Genomic DNA, 19,893 nt, shown 5'->3' with positions numbered 1-19,893 from the left:
GAAGGGCCTGTTACTACGCTGTAAATAAAATTTGAAATTTTAAAAGAAACATCTCTGAAGTGTTATCACTACTGCAGTATACTGGCACAACACAATACAGTATACCCATATAGGATAAAAATGTAAGGTTGGTTAAAAATTAATATTTGATTTGAACATGTAAGTGTTGTTACTTTTCACAGCTCACTATTTAGTGATTTGTGCATAACAGGAAATATATTGAACATAATGAAGGATGAATTTCCAGTGTAGTCTCAGTTGCATCACTTCATTTTACCTTCAAACTATTCAAAGTTATATAAAAATCTAAATTGTGTGCCTGCCCTTTTAAGAACTTGGCAGAGATGAGCAGTATAATATTATTCTCAGTTGTATCATAAGGTTCCATGAGGTTTGGAATTTTTCTTCTGGAGTGAAAAAGGGAATCTTGACTTTAAAGGCATTTTAATAACAATCAAATATTAAATATGATTGAATTACATGTCCAAATTAGATTTTTAAAACTCCAAAACTGTCTAAAGATCATCCCAGGCAACATGTAGTGTCCAAGGTTTTCAGTTTATTTTTAAACATGTGGATGATGGGAAATGACAATGGGGCCACAGACTAGTTTCCTTATTGTCTGAAATCTGGGTGACAGGGTTACACCCATTTATTACAAAGACAACTCACTGAGTCAAGGTGACAATCTACTCTCTGATTCATGCATCTAAATGAAAAAGAAGTAGAAGTACATCCTGAGGGAGATCTCACTGTCTCCAGCAATTTAAAACTGCCTTAAGTTTCCTGTAAAGACAACACCCAGTCATGTTTTTCAGATTCATCATGATCTGTCAACACCTTACAACCGATTCATCATGTAAGGAACATAATATATTATAGCTGTGTTTTAGCGATTAATATGGAAATAATAAAACAATTTGTTTTAATAACTGATGTACTAATTACTCTAACAAGGAATGCTTTGAATGGTGTGACCCAAAAGTAAATGAATGAACTGAAGAAATCTGGTTAAGGGCATTTCCCGATTTATTTCAGACTACCTAGATTTGCCTCAGTCTGAATCAAGTCAGTTTAGATGTAGGTACTACTGTAAAAAGACAGGAGTAATCAAAAAATACAGATAATTATCAATGATTCAGGCAGAGATAAACAGTAAATGTATCCGTTCCTCTGTCAGCAGCGAATTACTGAGTTTGCCTGCAAGACAAACAGTCACATTGTATTTTTAGTTTAAAACACCAATTCAGTAACTTAGAATGTTCCAAAACATTTATAAGCAAATTAAATGCTTTTGAACTTCTGTCATTTCTGCAATTTGGGAACTGCATCAGCTAACTTGCACTGAGCAAGGTCCAACCAAGAGCAATGAGATACTGATCAGATATCTAGTTTGGTGATATTGATTGATGGTTGCATAATGGCCACGACTATATTGCAGACCATCCCACCATTGTGGTAAGTGTGCAGATGGACATAAAATCCTGCAGAATGTAAACTAGTTTTGTGCAGCGAATATGATCTTCTACTTGCCCAATCAACAAAGGTTGCTCAGAGTTTTTAAATTTCCACATCTGTATCCAAGTCTGACTGGCAGAGGATCAATATATGATTCTCAATGTAGTGAATTGGCTCCCCCACAATACAATTCCTACAGGAAAAAGGTCACCTACTTCTAATGTGCAAAAAAGAAAAATAATCCAGTTCTGGTCCTTGCACTTTCCACTTTCCCCTTTCATGATAATTACTGTGCAGTTCTAAATTAAACATTGTGCAGTGAAACTTCAGTTATTTTCTCTTGCTTCTATTCAGTTCCTACTGAATTTGGTGAATCAAAAACACACCAGGATATTCAGATTAAATTTGCACTGGGAGAATAGGTTTGTGGTCAAATAACAGTGTTACCATGGAATACAGCAAGGTGAGTTCAGTTCTTTTGTTGTATTTCTTTTCTCAGACATACTTTCTCTGGAGAGACACAAGGCTGAAGCCCAGAAACAACAGAGGTTAATGAATGGAAGTGTAACCTGTGTATGATACCTGAATGTTAATCTTCACTCTTCCAAATGGATTTGGAACAGAACACCTGCCTGCTTTCTTGCAGAAGTATCTGGATTTCACTTTATTTTTCAACTTCAGTTATGTTACCTCCATTATTTGGCAAAACAATCTGATTTGAACAGATAAATCTAGGCTGCCCTGCAGAGCAGTTTCAACTGAGTACTCCACCAAGGATCCAATCTTTTGAACATGGCATTAAACAAAAGCTATTTTGTGTAAATGGTGAAATATCCCATGACAGTATTTGAAAAAGAGCAGAAAAGTTCTTCCCATATACCGAACAGCACTCTCCTCTTTATTAGCATTGTAAAAAAGTAAGAAATCATCTGTTCTTTTTCATATTACTAATGTGGGATATTGCTGTGTGCATATTGCCTGCCTTGTATCCTAAATTATAATAGTAATTACGCCTCAAAAATACTTCATCAGTTACAAAGTGTTTGAGATATTCTAAGGATATGACCACACATAAATTTATTTTTTCCCTTTCGTCTTTCACTGCTTGTAATATATACATTAAACACTAAACATTTGGTTTTTTAGTATATATTGCCAGTGTCCAGACATTTCTGATGAGTGATCAATTAGACAAAGAGGCTTTCAGCAAGGTCCCATAGGGTGCCATAATTACACTCAGGTTTGGGTATGATTATTATTTACAGGCTTTTCAATACACTGATTGTTTAAAAGTTTGTGTTTCTGGCTAGGCTTTAGGACAAAGAGGAAAGATGACATTCTGCTAATGGGTTAAATTTTTTTTTAATTTTAAATTTTATTTACAGCGTGGTAACAGGCCCTTTCAGCCCAACGAGTCCACGCCGCCCATTTTAAACCCAAATTAACCTACCCGTACGCCTTTGGAATGTGGGAGGAAACCGGAGCACCTGGAGGAAACCCACACAGACATGGGAGAAGCTCCTTACAGACAGCGACGGGAATCGAACCCCGATCGCTGGCACTGTAATAGCGTTGTGCTAACCGCTACGCTACCGTGCCGCCCGAAGTAAGCGAGGGAAAGCTGGAGACTAATTCAACATATGAAGCCTGAGCCAAACTACATTCTGACCTTCTGTTCACCAATCACAGGGCATACGTCCTGGATCTCAACATCTCATACATTTATCCCCTGTAGATGAATCAAGGAGCTGTTAATCATAATTTCACAGAATGGGGAGGGCATTCAATTCTTCAGTTTGTGCTAGTCTTTTTTGAAGAACAATCCAGTTAATCTCATTCCTTGGCACTCACTCACATCCCTCATACTTTTGCTGCTTCAAATATTTATCCAATAACCTTTCATAATTTGCATTCCAAATCCCAACCATTTACAAATTACTTCTTATGTTGCCTCTGGTTCTTTTGCCAGTCTGCTTAAACCCAAGCCCTCTGATTATTGAATCTTTGGCTATTGGAAACAAGTTTCTCTTTATTTGCCCTAAAGCTTTCACAATTGTAAAAACCTCTGTCAAGTCTTCTCTCTGCATTTTCTACAGAAAGAGAACAATCCTATTTTCTCCAATCGATGTACAGAACTATAATACCCCATCCTTGGAAATATTCAAGTAAATAAAAACAGAAAATGCTGGAAATACTCACCTGAAACATCCCACAGATGCAGCCTGACCTGCTGAGTATGTCCAGCATTTTCTGTTTTTATTTTAGACTTCAAGCTTCTGCAGTGTTTTGGATTACCATTCAAGTGAACATAGGCCAGTCATGGACTCTACATACTGGAGATCACAACATCCTGTCAGATGACTGAAAGATGGTGGAGGGGAGAGGGGTGTGCACAGCAGAAAAGGAAATCACATTTCAAGTGGAAGTTCATTAAAGTGAGAAAGGCCACAGGCAATGATCACAATATTCCAACCAATTATACATTGAAATATTGCTCCTATATAAAAAATAAAACTGTAATAATAGGAATATGAATCCTTGCAAGAATTTAAATTAAGATATCAAGAATAGAAGATGATTCTGTTGCACAATTACTAATCCTCATATTTTTCTTGATATATGAAAATACACTCATCAGAAATATTAATTCCTCTATGAACTTTAAACAAGGAAACCTACACAGAAATGAGAGGGCAAAGCTGACAACCTTGGGGGTCAGCAACTCATCAGGAGCTGACAGCCACATCCTTCCTAACCATATACTAACTAAAAGATTTACTTCTCCCTCAGTGAAAAGCAGGTTAAAACAAGCAGAGGAAAGCATATTAACACTTGATAAAACAAAGAGATTGTGATTAAAGATAAAATTAAGTATCTCCTCTGTGCACACATCTCTTTAACATAGAAAAATCACAAAACAGGCCACTACAATCTGTGTTCTATGCTCATACATAGATCAAACACGTCATGAGTCAAGCACATACAGAGAATGGAACTTCGATTTTTTTTGCAGTTACATATTTCAGCAGCAAACTAATTTCTTCAAAGGCTAATGAAAATGTATATATAAAAAGCAAGTGATGCAATTTCCTATTGGCACTTGGCTGCTTTGGATAATGTAGTTCCTGCTTCTGTTTTCTTTAGTCATTACTAAAGAAAACAGCAGCTAGTCAGAAGAGGCCTTGTCTAACAGAGACCTCAGCTGGATTCTACATGTATTGCTATATGTGTGTAGCTATGTAATCTTTAAGTTCTATATCAACTAACTGTTAACACAGTACCTTTTCCCATACCTTATCTTGCAAGTTATTTTTTAGTTTTCTTTACAGTCCTTCCAGACTGCTTCCTGTACAAGGAAGCAAAGAGCCCAGACCTTTCCAAGCATCTGGTCAACTGTTAGTAGATACATGAGATAATGCTTTAGAATGTTACTTTGATACAGTGATTTCAAAAGAATTTTGAAGTGCTTTGGGATGCCTTCAGAATGTGAAAGGCATTTTATAATCTGTCTGCTTTTTTCCTCAGATACAAAGGTCAAAACTAGGGAATGGGTCAAGTATGTAAATAAAAATCAAAAGACTGTAGATGCTGGAAGTCTGAACACTGGGGAAAAGAAAACAGAAAAAAGCCATATCAGAACTAGCCAGTTCTGCTCTAGTTATCTGTCTGTAATATTAACTCACTTATTCTCTCTCCACTAACATTGCTTGATCTGCTGGGCTTTTCCTATAGCTCTGCATTTCATAGCCTTTACATTTACTTTGTTTACATTCTCTCTTTTTAACTGCCCTTTATTAACTCATTAACCCCATTGTTTCATCAACATCTTATCACCACAGCAACCCTCGCCCTGGCCTCATTCCCTCTGTCCTGTCCATCCCTCCACCACCCTCTCTGCAACTTAAAACTAATTTGTTTTCTCTCTTTTCCAGTTCTGATAAGGGGACTTTGACCTGAAATATTAACACTGCTTCTCTTTCCTGAGATGCTATCTGACCTTTGGCATTTTTCTATTTTAATTTTAGGGCCAAATACGTATATGAGTAATATTGGTATTAGTTTATTATTGTCACTTGTACCGAGGTACAGTGAAAAACTTGTCTTGCATACCGTTCATACAGGTCAATTCATTACACTGTGCATTGAGGTAGTACAGGGTAAAACAATAACAATATACAGAGTAAAGTGTCACAGCTACAGGGAAGTGCATTGCAGGTAGACAATAAGGTGCAAGGTCATAACAAGATAGATTGTGAGGTCAAGAGTCCATCTCATCATATAAGGGAACCGTTCTATCGTCTTATCACGGTATGTTTCATTGTATCCTAGAAAAGGGAGATTCCTAATAGTAAAACCCTGATTTTTTCAAAAAAAAAGAAAGTTGAGTCTTTCCATTGAATAAAACAAAAGACAATTCTCCTCCACAGTAAAATGGTCAACAATGGTTAATGTAACCAGCTCTTTTATTTTTAAAGTCTATGGTCAATAAATCTAAATTACATACTACAGAAAATGAGTTGTTAACTCAAATGGACTTAAAATAACATCTAATGTCATCATACAGTCATAGTCATGGAAACAGGCCAATTGGCCTACCTTTAACATTCCCAATCCAGAGATTCTACTTGATTGGAATACAACTTTTAAGTCTTCCAGACCCAGAAACTCTAAAGGTGGTTGTGGGTTACATTTGATATTGGGTCATATCATAACATTGGGTCACATGAAAAAGTACAAGGAGCGACCCATTTCATCCACTAAAACTTTGCAATTTCACAAGAGAGGCAAAAAGAGAAAAAAAGTCTTGCACCAATTTAGGAAAAGACTCTGGAGATTTTTCTCCAGAAGATAATCAAGAAAGCTCCAGCAGAAAACAATGATCATTATGCATTGGCTGCAAAGTTCCACCAACAACAGCTCATTCCCTATCCACAGCATCTTCCCTTGGAACTGCATGGAATCAACCTTGGCTCACCTGATGTGCGAAGGACCTGGATGCCCTAATACACAAACTGACATAAAGGTGCAGAGGGCAGGTTGGCCTTTATTGCATGTGAACGTGAGTACAATTATATTGAATACTGGTGAGACTACACCTAAAGTATTGTGTACCATTTTGGACTTCTTACCTATAAAATATACTTGTTATATACCTGGATACAGAGATGAAATTTTAAAAGGCAGACTGGTTCCTGAGTTGGTGGACCTATCACACCAGGACCTAATAGGCTAGACTTCTTTTGCTTTAGAGTTCAGAAGAATCAGAGGTGAGCTCACTGATACATACAAAATTCTTAGAGCTAGACAGGTTAGAGAGGGAGAGGATGTTACCCATAGCTAAGGAGTCAAGAACCAGGGGTCACTGTCTCAAAATAAGGGAAAGGCCATTCAGGACTGATACAAGGAGAAACTGCTTCACTCACAGAGTGGTGAAACTTTGGGATTCACTGTGCCAGAGGGCTGGGGAGGTTCAGGCATTCAGAAGAGAGATCTGCAGATTTCTGGATTTTAGAGGAAGCAAGGAGTACAGGGTTAGAGCAGGAAATTGGTGTTGACATAGATATGACCTTGCTGAACAGTGGAGCAGGCTTGAGGGCTTGAATGACCTTCTCCTGTGCCTATTTCTTATGTTCTTATGCAAGATTTAACCTTGGAAGAATGGAAAACTTTTTAATGTAGAGAAATTCTACATGTTTTTATTTTGACACATTATGCACAATATAACTACTTCTTTTAGTTACAATAACACTCACACCATTTTTTTCTTATTTCACACAGCATGGTTTACTTTTTGCTCTCTGTTCTCATTCATTTCTTTCTGGGAAGAACACCTTCAAGCTACACTTAACCAGAATCCACCAGCCCCATTTAGCTGGTACCATGTCATTTGTCTCTCTTGATCTCCACCTTTTGATGGACATTTCCTTTGTTTTGTCCACTCATCCCCTCCTCTACAACGTACAGTATTTTGATTTCTAATCTTTCCTAGATCTAATGAAAAGTCATTGACCTGAAAGATTAACCCAGTTTCTCTCACCACAGATGCAGTCTTACCTGTTGAGTATTTTCAGCATTTCATGTTTTCATTCATAATCACTCTGTTGATTTGTTCAAAGCAAAGTAGAATTTGACATATTTCAAAATAAATATCATACCAAAGCTTGATCATGTATTGCACAAGTTTATAAAATAACCAACCCTCTTACATTGTAAGCAACATAAGATATTGATTTATTCATAATAAAATCATAATATATTAATTTATAATAAGTAAACATTAAATGGGAAAATTCTAATAAATTATATGCCTACATTACTAACAGAATTTTATGAGTGTCACTGACTGAGATATATAGTGGGCAGCAAAGACCAGATTCTCTGAAAATGTTATCCACATAAATAGAGATTTGTTGAACTGCACACTATTGTCCTGCCAACAGCGCTAACAAATTAATTTTCTTACCGGGGTCCAGATGTGTGAAAGTCCCAACCACAAAATCCATCGTCGAGATAGCCAGCAAGGCTAAAAGTAGCAGCTGAAACCGAATGATCCATTTGACTCCTGCTAGATTAATTCCTAGTAATCCTATTAGTACAGCAATGGAAATTCCTCGAACTGCCCAGATGTTACTGAGGTTCAACAAGTCAGCAATGGATTCAGCAAAGCCAGTAATATACATGGCACCTGCAACACACTGCAAGAAAGCATTATTTTACCTCTGTCATCAGGAACACTTTTCAGATGGGCATTAATCTATTAAAATGACTTTCACTTGGACATTAGTCTATTAAAACAAATATGCCTAGAAATTCTGCAGCACCTGATTGAATGCACCAGTTCTGTGTGCTTGATTATTGGCCTCCAGCTGCATGTTTGGAGCAGTAAAAGCGTGCTGGATGGGTGGGGAACTAAGGAGTCAACAGGATACTGGCAGTGTTAGGAGTGGAGGACTCGTTTTTTGAGTCAAGATATTGGCAACATCTTAACTGGTCAGGGGAAGATATAAAACAATCAACAATTAGGATACTACCTCCTTGGTCAAGAGAGCAGGGAATGGGGTAGCAAATCAGGGGTACAGGGTCTTGAACTTGGGGGTTAGTAATGTGGCAGATTGGGTGGAAGGGAGGGAGGTGAAGGTGGGAAAGTCAGTGCTGTGCATGAGGAGGACCCTGAAGGATGAAGGTCGATTTACCTGTGCTGCACTGTGAAGATCAGGAGTCCCCAGTAACTAATGTTCCCAGAACAATTTGGCCCAAGTTTCCCAGCGAAGTCCCAAAAGGAGTGCACATAGAAAATGACATCATCCCACATCCCCTATATGCAAGTCAAATCAGCTGCATAAAGGTGACTTATGCCCACAAGTACCTAACTGAATTTTCAGATTAACACAAAACAATCCGGAACTAGACATTATTATATTTCAGTCTGGAAAAGAAGTATATTTTCAATTGCATAACCCTAAAAGTAGCATTATGTGACTGAATGTTATTATGCAGTAACTTTCTAATCCCTGACCCATTTTATTTCTAGTTGTTAATGCACAAGTTTGAATTTCCAAAGCAGGCTGGCTGGTTAGGCCTCAATGGTGTATTGTGTTCAGTTTGAACCTGGATGTCAGTGCAGAACGGGTTTACTAGAACCTCCTGGTGAAGAATCTTCACTTATTTGGAGATGCTGCAGTTGTTCTCAGGTCAACAAAACAAAACAGCAGATGTGTTAGGGTTGTTCAACATCATGTATTATTTTGAAGGAGATGTGTTGGTAACCAGAGAGCTCAGATTAATGATGCTTAGCAAAAGAGATGATTAGTTAAGCCTTGATTCATCACACAAAGTTAAGTCTTGATCTAAAAGCTATTTCTTTCCACATGGCAAGCACAACAGGTCAAAGTCAACCTTCTGTGCGAAATCATTCTATGAATCTGGGACTGCAGATGCAAAGTCCAGCATCCTTCTGATTCTACTATTCTATTAGATCATCAGTGCATTGGTATAATGCCTTCTTATGAGAAGGTTGAGTATTCCATTCTTAGTTGCTGGCTATTCTTGTGGAAAGTTTCAAGGTGTATTGATGATTAAAAAATAACCTCAAATGAAGTAGGATTGCTTACACATGTTCCACAATAGAGGGACCAAACTTTTCGCAAGCAATAGGCAGCTTGCACAAGCTGTATAACTTCAAGAGGAGGCAAAAGAATTTTGCTATTGACCCTGCCAAAATTCAATTCCTCACCTCATATAAAATGAGACTGTGATTTGCTGTCTTGTTCTAATTGGCATGACTGGTGATGAAAGAAAATACCCTTCTATTCTTCTTATTAAACAGTACCATGTATAAAGAAAGGGAAAACATTTTTTTTGTTAAGTAGGTCACATCATTGTACCTTCTAATGCTGTTTGGCTAGAAATAAACCTGTGGGTGTTCTAACCTTGAATAATTTCAACCACAGTAGAAAGCCTACACTGGCAAAAATGACAGTGTGAGTAAAGGAAATACAATTGTCTTAAAATAAAGTAAACATTTTATTTTAAAAAAGCACAACACTTTTAAGATAATTATCTGAGGGAATGACAGTGAAGGCATTTTAATTCTTCAGAGGGCCAGAGAGATTGTTGGGCAGTAATTATAGCTTAGTATTGGAAAAGCAACACATTCAGTGGAGGGGCAGGAAATGAATAACATTTTCTTTCCGTATACAAAGTATGTTATGAAGCTGCACTTTAATGTGGCCTGTATTCATTGGTGTTGTTGGAACTTGAATGACAAATGCGCAAATGACTAATTACTGCCTGTAGAACTAATGAGACTGGCTCATTGCAGAGAGTTAGGCAGTTTAATGAAAGGTTGTCTATGAAAAAACCTTGATTCATATATTTACTCTTCATGCTGTGTCAGTCATAAACCGTCACTTCCTTTTCTTAATTTTTCTTCACAGCTTTTTGTTTTAAACTTATACCTCACTTCAACAAAACAGAATTAGCATTAAAAATTTAGTGTGTCGTTAAGCAATATAATGAAGGGGATAAAAACAGAAAATGCTGGCAATACAGATACTGCCTGGAGACACAAAAGACTGTAGAGGCTGGAACCTGGAGCAACAAACAACCTGCTGGAGGAACTCAGCGGGTCGAGCAGCATCTGTGGGAGGAAAGGAATTGTCAATGTTTCAAGTTGAAACCCTGCAGCAGGACAGACACTACTTGTCCTTCTTGGTAGAGAGAGAGCGAAAAAAAGTTTACATTTCAGGTCAATGAACTTTCATCAGATCACTTGTTCTTTTTGGGTCTGAAATATTAAATTTGTTTCTCATTCCACAGATGCTTCTGACTATACCAGTATCTTCTTGTGTTTAATTTTGTACTTCCAACATCCACAGTGTTCTTCCTTAATTATAATGGAGGAAAACTGACAACATCTAGAATACACATAGTTGAGGGCTTAAATCTAGAAGCTGCTGTTCCTCTGGAATTTGCAGTTCTCTCCAGTACCACTAGTCTGCTGACAAGAATTTGCAATGTTTACATGCTACTTCCTTTGAAAAATAAACACCTAAAGATTGTAAAGCTTTGTTGCATGAGGTTCAAATTAATGTTGCACAGTAAAATTTAATGCTTTTATAAAGCATAGAATTTTGAAATAATTATCTAAGAGAATTAAAATCAAGACATTTTTTCTTTAAGGGGAGAGAGGTCAATAAGTGATAATTATGGCTTAGTACAACATTAAAAATTTTACTTTCGAAAAGCTAATATTTCTGTTTCTGTCTCAATGAAAACAGTAAAATTCTGATAATCTGGCACACTCGGAACATTGGTGGTGCCAGATAGAAAGATATTCCAGATTTCAGGCCATCTGTAGTTACCTAATGGGTTCCATTTTTACAGACATAATATGCAAGTTGAATTTGTCCATAAGTTGGGAAGTGTACAAAAAGCACTCAGTTATGGTTACCAAACCTCCACAGTATTGTAATGAATGGCATGAAAAGCACATAAGACTGATAAGAAAGAACAATTATTAAAAGTGGAAAGAGAGAGGAAACTAGTTCTGCTGTACATAGAAACAAACATATTTATGTATGTCGGACTTTTGAATTTCATCACATTATGGAAGCTCATTCGTTTGTAGGGATGTCAATCATTCCTAACCCAGGGTGTACTGGATGTTATTCCTATTAATACTTTTAATTCCTTTGTTTTTAAAAACATTACACAGTAGCATAATAAACTGAATTTGGTAAAATTAAGGGAGCACAGGAATCAATGTTTGGTGAATTTAAAGGGAGCTTGGGAATGGGGCCCCAGTGAGCCAGATGCTAAATCCTTGGGATTTCCAAACAATGTGATAATTGATTGCAAAATTGATTACCATTGATGGCAAAATTGAACCCAAAATTCTTTGTGGCCAAAACCATGTGGCAGAATTCAAATCCATAACTATTCCAGAAATGCTACAGGAAGGATTCCCAAATCTTAGACTGCTCACTGGCACCATTTGAGATATTGGGTGTCACTGTTACAGTGGCAGAATGAAATGTCAATTGGAGTCACCGTTGAACCCAGCAATTTGGCCAAGTGCAATAATCATACTTTGCATGGAGTTGCCATAAAATTTCTGAAAGAATGTAAACAAGGCACCAACTTGCATTTATAAAGGTCCTTTAACATTTAAAACATCCCATGATGCTTCTCAGCAACATTATCATATACAATATGGCACCCAGCTACATATTGAGGCAGACTTGATCCAAAAGATGGGTTTTGAGGAATGTCTCAAGGAAGGAAAAAGACAAGAGGTGCAAAAGAACAGGGAATTCTCGAGATGAGGACCTTGGCAAAGATGACCAACATAGGTGAAATGATTAAAACCAGGGATGCTCAAAATGGCAGGAATCTGACCAGTTCATAAAAAGCACAATCCTGTTTTCATGATTACCTGTCCAAATACATAGAGAAATCCAAACGTTCCTCCTACTCGACCTCCCAGAACTGTAGAAAGCATGGAGTATATTCCACCATTTCCAAGACTGCACCTCTCCAACACTCCAATTCCAGACAGAACTGTCACCAAAGCAACCAAGATAACCAGGGTCACCATAAACATTCCCAGCAGGACGCCAGTATTTCCCTGAGATTTAAAAACTACAATAATCAGTGATCTGAAACCAATCAGAGCCATCATGATAAATTGAGCATTTCATTAGTAGATAGATATTAGTTTTGTCAAAATAATATGTACATTCCTCTGGAAACATTAGCTATTTGGTGAGCAGGATCGTTGACTTGCAGACGAATAATTTTGCTCAACAGCAACACAGGAAACCTAATCTACTCAGTCAAGGATCACTGCAGAGGGATGACTACATGTGAAGCAAGGAGAGCAGGCTTCAGAAGCCAAGTGGCCTACTCCTGCTCCCAATTCATAAATCATTTTTTCATGAATCTAAAGATCAGCAAATTCTAATTGAATGGTGCAGTCTTGTTCCTGTGTTCATAATGTACAATGAGCAGTGATGACTCTGATAGAAGAGCTCCAGAGCTCATGGACGTGGCACCACAGGCTTAAAGCTATTTTTAATTCATTCTGAAATGAAAAAAAAAGCAACTGGTTTTATTAGATGCAAAACAAAAATATTTAATCCTAGTTTTACGAATGCTGTGGATATACATTCCAAGATCATTATTTGTTGTCTGGTGTATTTAATTTTTTATACTTCAACAGCAAGCTAAATGACAATAGATTTTTAACTGTTGAGAGATAACATTTAATCTGACTCAGTGCACATAGTTAACACACACATTCCGGACAACGTTTTTGCTCAACCAACACCACTAAATATAATTTATCTGGCATTGTTGTTGAAACTGTTATCTCATTTTCTTACAGTGCAAAAATAACTACATCTCACAAGTACTTTGCTGGATCTACATAAATGCCAGCTCATTGCCAACCAATCAGATCTCAAATTTTATATTTTGGATCCAGTAAAAGCTGGTCCTTGGTCCAATGTGTGACAAAATCTGGTTACCTAGTCATTTTCAAATAATTATAATGAAATATTGAAAATAATTAGGACATTGTGAAATAAGTACCATTACAAAGAGTGTGACTACAATTGTGGACATCTTGGCTAGAGAACCTTTGCTTTAACACAGTATTTACAGATTGGAAACAGCCAATTTAGGCTAAAAGGTACATGGCAATGTTTAGTTACTGCATGAAGTTCTTCCCACCTAATAGAGCCTCCCTTTCAAATCACCCCACTCAAAAACAAAACATACATTATGACTACTCTGATCATTCTGCACTAAAATTGACTGCCTTTTTTGTTCTAATTGTTTTTTTTCTTGTAAAAATTGTGTATAATTTATGTTTAATTTATGTTTTTCTTGTGAATGCTGCTTATATTATGCTATGTGCCAATGATACTGCTGCAAATATGTTTTTCATTGCACCTGTGCATATGCATGTTCATATGACAATAAACTGGTGACTTTTTCCTGCAAAATATCGCCCCATCTTCAACGTCCATTTTGTTGTCATTATCTTTAAATATATGGCTCACTTCCCAAATCCACATTCATCTTTACCACAGCTCAATTTTTGAACCCCTCTATGTGTATCCCCTCAATCCCTTCATTCCATCATTTGTAGATTTCACTCATCAAAGTCTCTCGAATGTCCTTCCTAACGTGCTCTCTGATCTCCAACTGCACTGCCCCGACACACCCACTTGAAGACCTTCTTAAAGGCTAATTCTTCGACTAAGTATTTAAGTGGTGGCCCAGTGAACCAGGAGCGGGAATGGACAGAACAAGGGGGCAATTTAATGAGTAACAGTAATCGGCCGCAAGGAAACTGGAAGTAGATCGCGGGAGGTGAAGAGGTGCAGGGTGATCAGCCAGCGCACCACGTAGGAGGTTGCTCCGTAGTGGAAAAGGCAAACTTGGAGCGGACCTGAAAGGAAGACGGCAGGGTGGGGTGGGGTGGGGGGGCCAAACGAACCTGAAAGGAAGACGGCAGGCCTCAAGTGGACCTGAAAGGGCGTTGGCTTAGCGGACCGTGTAGGGTGAACCAAGGGTAGGGATGGACGGAGCAACTAGGCAAGGAATGAGCAACAGTAATTGGCTGTGGGGTGAAGCGGGGAGAGCAGCGGCACAGGAAGTGGACGGCGGAAAGCAAAGGGGTGCAGGGTGCACAGAGACGGCGCATCAGGTAGGTGAAGCATGAACTGCCTGAGCAGAGCGAAGCGAGAGTAAACTTCAAGGATGCGCAGGCGGTGGCATGATCTGGAGTGGAAATGGCAAACTGGGTGCGGACCCGGCAGGGCGGAGCTCAGACGGACCTGAAAGGAAGAGGTCGGGGTGTGTCTCAAGCGGACCTGAAAGGGCGGCAGCCTGGCGGACCACGTATGGGGCACAAGTCACCTCACTTGACAAAAAAAAATCACCCAGGCGTTTTATGTTCTTGCCCCATCTTCAACTTCCATTTTGTTACCATGATCTTTGAATATTATGGCCCACACCCCAAATCCACGCTCATCTTTACACAGCTCCATTTTTGATCCCCTCTGAATCAGGTTTCCAACCAATGTCACACAGTAACTCAGCTGTAGTCAAAGTTATAAACTGTACCTTCTGTGTATATGACAGCAACATGGTCTTCCCTCATCTTTGTCCAGGCAAGTGTGACTTGCTGGTTTCACAGTTACCAACCCTGTCATAGACTGAGGCTTCTCTCCCAACTCCAACTTCCTTCCTCCAGGAAGCCTCTAAATGCATCTAATCTTGCCACTCTTTCCCCCATTTTTCATCCAATGTTGCTCTTCAGCAACATTGTTCAAAGATGCAACACCACGTTTTGTATGCATGCTGTTCTTGCCTCATGTGTATCCTCCAATCCCTTCATTCCATCATTTGTAGATTTCAGTCATCAAAAAATCTTGAATGCCCTTCCTAACATGCTCTGCAATCTCGCACCACTCTGCCCTCACCACACCACACCTTCTTAAAGGCTAATTCTTCAACTAAGTACTTAAGTGGTGGCGCAGCACACTATGTAGGGTGAACTGGGAGCAGGGATGGACAGAATGAGAGGGCAATTAAGCAATGAATTAGCAACAGTAATCAGTCGTGGGGTGCTTGGAAGTGGACTGAGTAATGTGAAAAAATTGCAGACACAGCACAGGTTGATGCAGGTAAATGGGATAAGTGTAGAGGGGTGCAAAGGCGGCATAGACATGATGGGCCAAAAGGCCTGTTTCTGTGCTATATGCTAAGCTAGCTACTTGGTCACCACTCCAAGTAGCTCTTGGCTTGGTCCCTTGGAAGTTTTTCATTGATCTTGCTTGTGTGCAATTCCTCATGATGCTACTTAACTTACAGATGATATTTCAGTTAGATTCATTGGAATCACCTGCTTTATGAGTTTTCAGGAAGCCAAACAAGTTAACTGTGTAATTAGGCAAATCTGTTAATATTTAAGTCCTGTTAATATTTAAGTGACATGTTTGCTATTCCTACTGTTTACTGTATGCCTACAATGCTCTGTCTTAAAATATTCTATAAAATAAAACAAAAAGATAATTCCAGAAATATCAAGATGACTACTTATTTCAGTACATTGAATAAAATCATGTGTATAAAAATTGGGTTGGTTTCTACTTCATAAATTAAGCTAAACAAAATTGATGTGAAAAAAAATGTTGAAACTTTTAAAACATCAATGTAAGATTCGGTCCCTAAATGCTACGAGTTAGGTCACAAAATTCAAACAAGAAATTCATATCCAACCATTTTTTTTTGAACTGCCAATTCATGACAAGCTTCTGAAAAGAAATCAGTAGGTTTTTAAACAATTTATTTCTGCTGCTCTTGTACTTGTACAAATTCCTTTTTGTACTTCTTCACTATTGTTTCATTCTACATAAGAAAGGGAATGTTATACAGATTGTGTGAAGCTTACTTAGAAGAAATTAATGCCTCACAATACAACGTTCAGCATCTAGAAGTTGCAAAAGTTGTGGAAAATAATTAGACACTTACCACAAGCCACCCTGTCCGCAGGAAAAGAACTACTCCAAAAATATTTATCATGCAAGTTGTGAATACTCCATCCCACGTTCCAAATAGCACTGGTTCCCAGACAAATATCTTAACTTTCCACCAGGGTTTTACGTGGGGCTGTGATACCTGAATGATAAATCAGCACCATTCTCCAATTAGTACCAAGAAATCATTATTTTTTCCTTAGCTTTCACGTCAAATCAAATAACTTGTTGCCTTGTCAAATAAAGACGATTCCAAACAGAAACGGGAATTCTAATATGCAGTTTTCCAAGCTGATTGCAAAGCTGTGTACAGTCTAACTTTTTAAAATGTGTTCAAATCCAAATCATATCTTGAAGGAGAAACTGGAATAGCTTTGTATTATCTTTAACTGTGAACCTACTCAGCAATAGAATGCCAACATAGACTCACATTCATCAAATATATAAGAATGTATATTTAATGGCAAATTTTTATGCATGTCAGTGTTGAAATAGCTTGTAATTGTGTACAAATAGGATAGTCCACAAATCAACTTTTAAACAGTGAATTATCTAAATCAGTTATCAAGTACTGGTATATTCTCCGCAACTGTACTCACAAAACATGAGATAACATTGTAGTTGCTATAAGCCCGTGGCATGGTTAAAACTAATACCTAAGTGCATTAAACATCTGTTGACGATGGCCTTGATATGACCGCATCACATTTCCTGTAGACTATCTTTAATCATATAAAAACTATGGATAAAAATTAATAATCTATTCTGTTTCAATTTTCACACATTACATTTCTATGAAAAATGATCTGCAAAAACTATACAGCCAAAGCATAGTGAAATCTAACAAATTTAACAGACAGATATTAAAACATTGTGCCTGTACTATGAGTTCTAAAATTTATCCACAGAACTTATTCTAAAATGGCCAAGGCAACTGCAGTTTAGAAGTTCTGTTCAATGTCAGATTGAACCATATCTTGCCTTGTACAGTTATGGATGTTAGATCAGGAAATGTTGAAGCTAAGGAGCTCTGTTTTATAAACTGCTGGAATGCTCAAATCTCTGTATTTTTAGACATTTTCATGACAGGAATCCATATGCCTTGATCTCATGGCTAATTCTAAAAATATCAGTGCTTTAACTCTTTCACAGAAGACATCAAATGCTAGTAATAGTTGCCAAAAATCAATCTTGCTGTACTGGAAAATCCAGATACATAGTCTTATAGTGAGTGTCAAATAATCTGCTGGAAGAACTCAGCAGATCGAGCAGGAGGAAAGGAATTGCCGACGTTTCGGGTCAAAACCCTGCATCAGGACTGAGAGTGCAGATGACTAGTATAAAGAGGAGAGGGGGAGTGGTGAGACAGGAACCCAGGTGATTGGTAGAGTGAGGACATCTTCGTTCCTTTCCCTGTCCTGGTTCCATCCACCATTACACACATAGTTCACCCACAGGCTTTCCTCCCTCCTCTGCCCCATCTGGTTCTGGTTCCATCTGGCCTTCACCTCTCCCCTAATGTTTCCCATTATCACGTCCTTATCAGATTCCAACACTGGAAGCCTTTTGTGTTCCTGCTTTCACCCTTCAGCAGCTATGTTCAACCTTCACATTCCCCTCCCTCCACCTGGCTCCTTCTGCCTCTTCTTTCTTTTTCCTCTATCTCCACCTGTCATCCACCTGCCACCATCTCCCAACTCCACGTCTTCCCCTCCCCTCCCCTCCCCGGCTCGACCTGCCCATCATCCTTCACCCCTCCTCAACCCACCAGTCACATTGAGCTCCTGCCTCACTGCTCCCCGTCTCTTCTTTATACCAGGTATATCCCCTCTCCAGTCTCAGTTCTCATGCATGGTTTCAACCCAAAACATCAATAATTCCTCCCCCACCCCCCACAGTCGCTGCGCGACCTGCTGAGTTCCTCCAGCAGATTGTTTGTTGCTCCAGATTCTCTTGTGTCTCCCTTATAGTGAGTGTACCTTGTTTTATGATCTGGCAATAATAGAGTGAGCATCCTTACACACAAAGTCGAGAACAAAATTTATCCAAATTATCTGAATTATCCCTCGTTTCTTTGCCAATACTCATGCCTCACTCAATATTACTAAGACATCATCTGGTCAATATCACATGCTGTGCACAGGCTGGCTGTCACATTTCGTTAAACCCAACAGTGAACACAGTTCAAAACACAGTCTTGTAAGGTACTCCATAAATTCAAATCCACTTTTCCTTCCACTAACCTCTGGATATAACCTCATGAAAATCTGCTCAAAAAGATTACGAGAGACATTAAGTGCAAAAATCTGTTAATCAAATTGACCTGCGCAGCTTCGTGGAAAAGTTCTTGGATGTGCCCAATACTTTGAGATTCCCGGCCACCACATTTTAGTAACATTGACCCGGAATTACGCCTCAGATTCTGGTCTTCTTCCATACTGTGGAAATAGGTGTAAGGAGATAAACATCAATGCCTCAATTTGATCCTTTTGTCTTCTGTATTCATGAAAAGAGGCCACTTCATTCTTTATGCTGAAATAAAACACAAGTCTTTAGTTATTCAGATCAGTATTGAATATCATTTAGAACTCAACTCTAAAGGATTCTAACAGATGGTAATATAAGTTAAGTGGCACTTCTTTTCGACAAATATTAGTCTGATCCAACGTCTTAGGAACCTCTCAGTGTGCTTTAGAACATAGAACATAGAACAATTACAGCACAATTCAGGTCCTTCGGCCCACAAAACTGTGCTGAACATGTCCCTACCCTAGAAATTACCAGGCTTACCCATAGCCCTCTATTTTACTCAGCTCCATATACCGATCTAACAGTCTCTTGAAAGACCCTATCATATCAGCCTCCACCACCGTTTCCGGCAGCCCATTCCACGCACTAATATATATATTTATATAGAGTATAATTTACAAAATAGCATTTGTTACTATATAGAAAAGCAACTAAAACTCGCAAAAAGATCGATGGCAAATTAATCTATTTTTAATGCATTTGTGAGAAATTAATATTAGTCACAGCACAAGAAAATCAGTGTAAGCCTCGACTGCACACGTGTACAACAAATGGGACAAGCTTAGGTGGGCATCTTGGTCAGCATGAATGAGTTGGGCCAAAGGGCCTGCTTCCATGCTGAATTACTCTATGACTCTAAATCAATACAGAAACAATAATACTAACAAGTGAACCAAGCTGAATGACGAATATTAAGTAACTGGTTTTGCTCTCCCAATACTTTAAAATGGTTATTCCTATTCTCTGCAGTTTTTAGTAAATCTTTTTTGATTACCACATGAAGGTTTAATCCTCCAATAAAACCCAGTTGTTTAAGAAACATTCCAAATGCAATCTAAGCACAAAGATACAAGAA

The 19,893-nt window shown here is 38.3% G+C and overlaps 1 protein-coding gene across 7 annotated transcripts in view; it reads right to left on the bottom strand.

Moving 5' to 3' along the window:
- Positions 1-19,893, bottom strand: part of slc12a8 (solute carrier family 12 member 8) — a 104,014-nt gene that overhangs the window by 66,509 nt on the left and 17,612 nt on the right. For 4 of the 7 annotated variants that reach the window (XM_052019216.1, XM_052019232.1, XM_052019223.1 and 1 more), the window contains 4 exons: positions 18,832-19,040; positions 16,504-16,650; positions 12,395-12,586; positions 7,922-8,153 (listed from right to left, as the gene is read on the bottom strand). In XM_052019216.1, the coding sequence (XP_051875176.1) occupies positions 7,922-8,153; positions 12,395-12,586; positions 16,504-16,650; positions 18,832-18,945 (685 nt within the window). In that variant the 5' untranslated portion in view covers positions 18,946-19,040. Of the gene's footprint in view, positions 1-7,921; positions 8,154-12,394; positions 12,587-16,503; positions 16,651-18,831; positions 19,041-19,893 lie in introns of those variants that run through there. The other 3 variants (XM_052019252.1, XM_052019263.1, XM_052019273.1) reach the window with 2 other exon arrangements.

This window comes from Pristis pectinata, chromosome 1 (genome assembly GCF_009764475.1).
Source record: "Pristis pectinata isolate sPriPec2 chromosome 1, sPriPec2.1.pri, whole genome shotgun sequence".
NCBI classification, from domain to species: domain Eukaryota; kingdom Metazoa; phylum Chordata; class Chondrichthyes; order Rhinopristiformes; family Pristidae; genus Pristis; species Pristis pectinata.
Note: the sequence above shows the minus strand (reverse complement) of the source record. Positions and strands in the feature narration are given on the sequence as shown.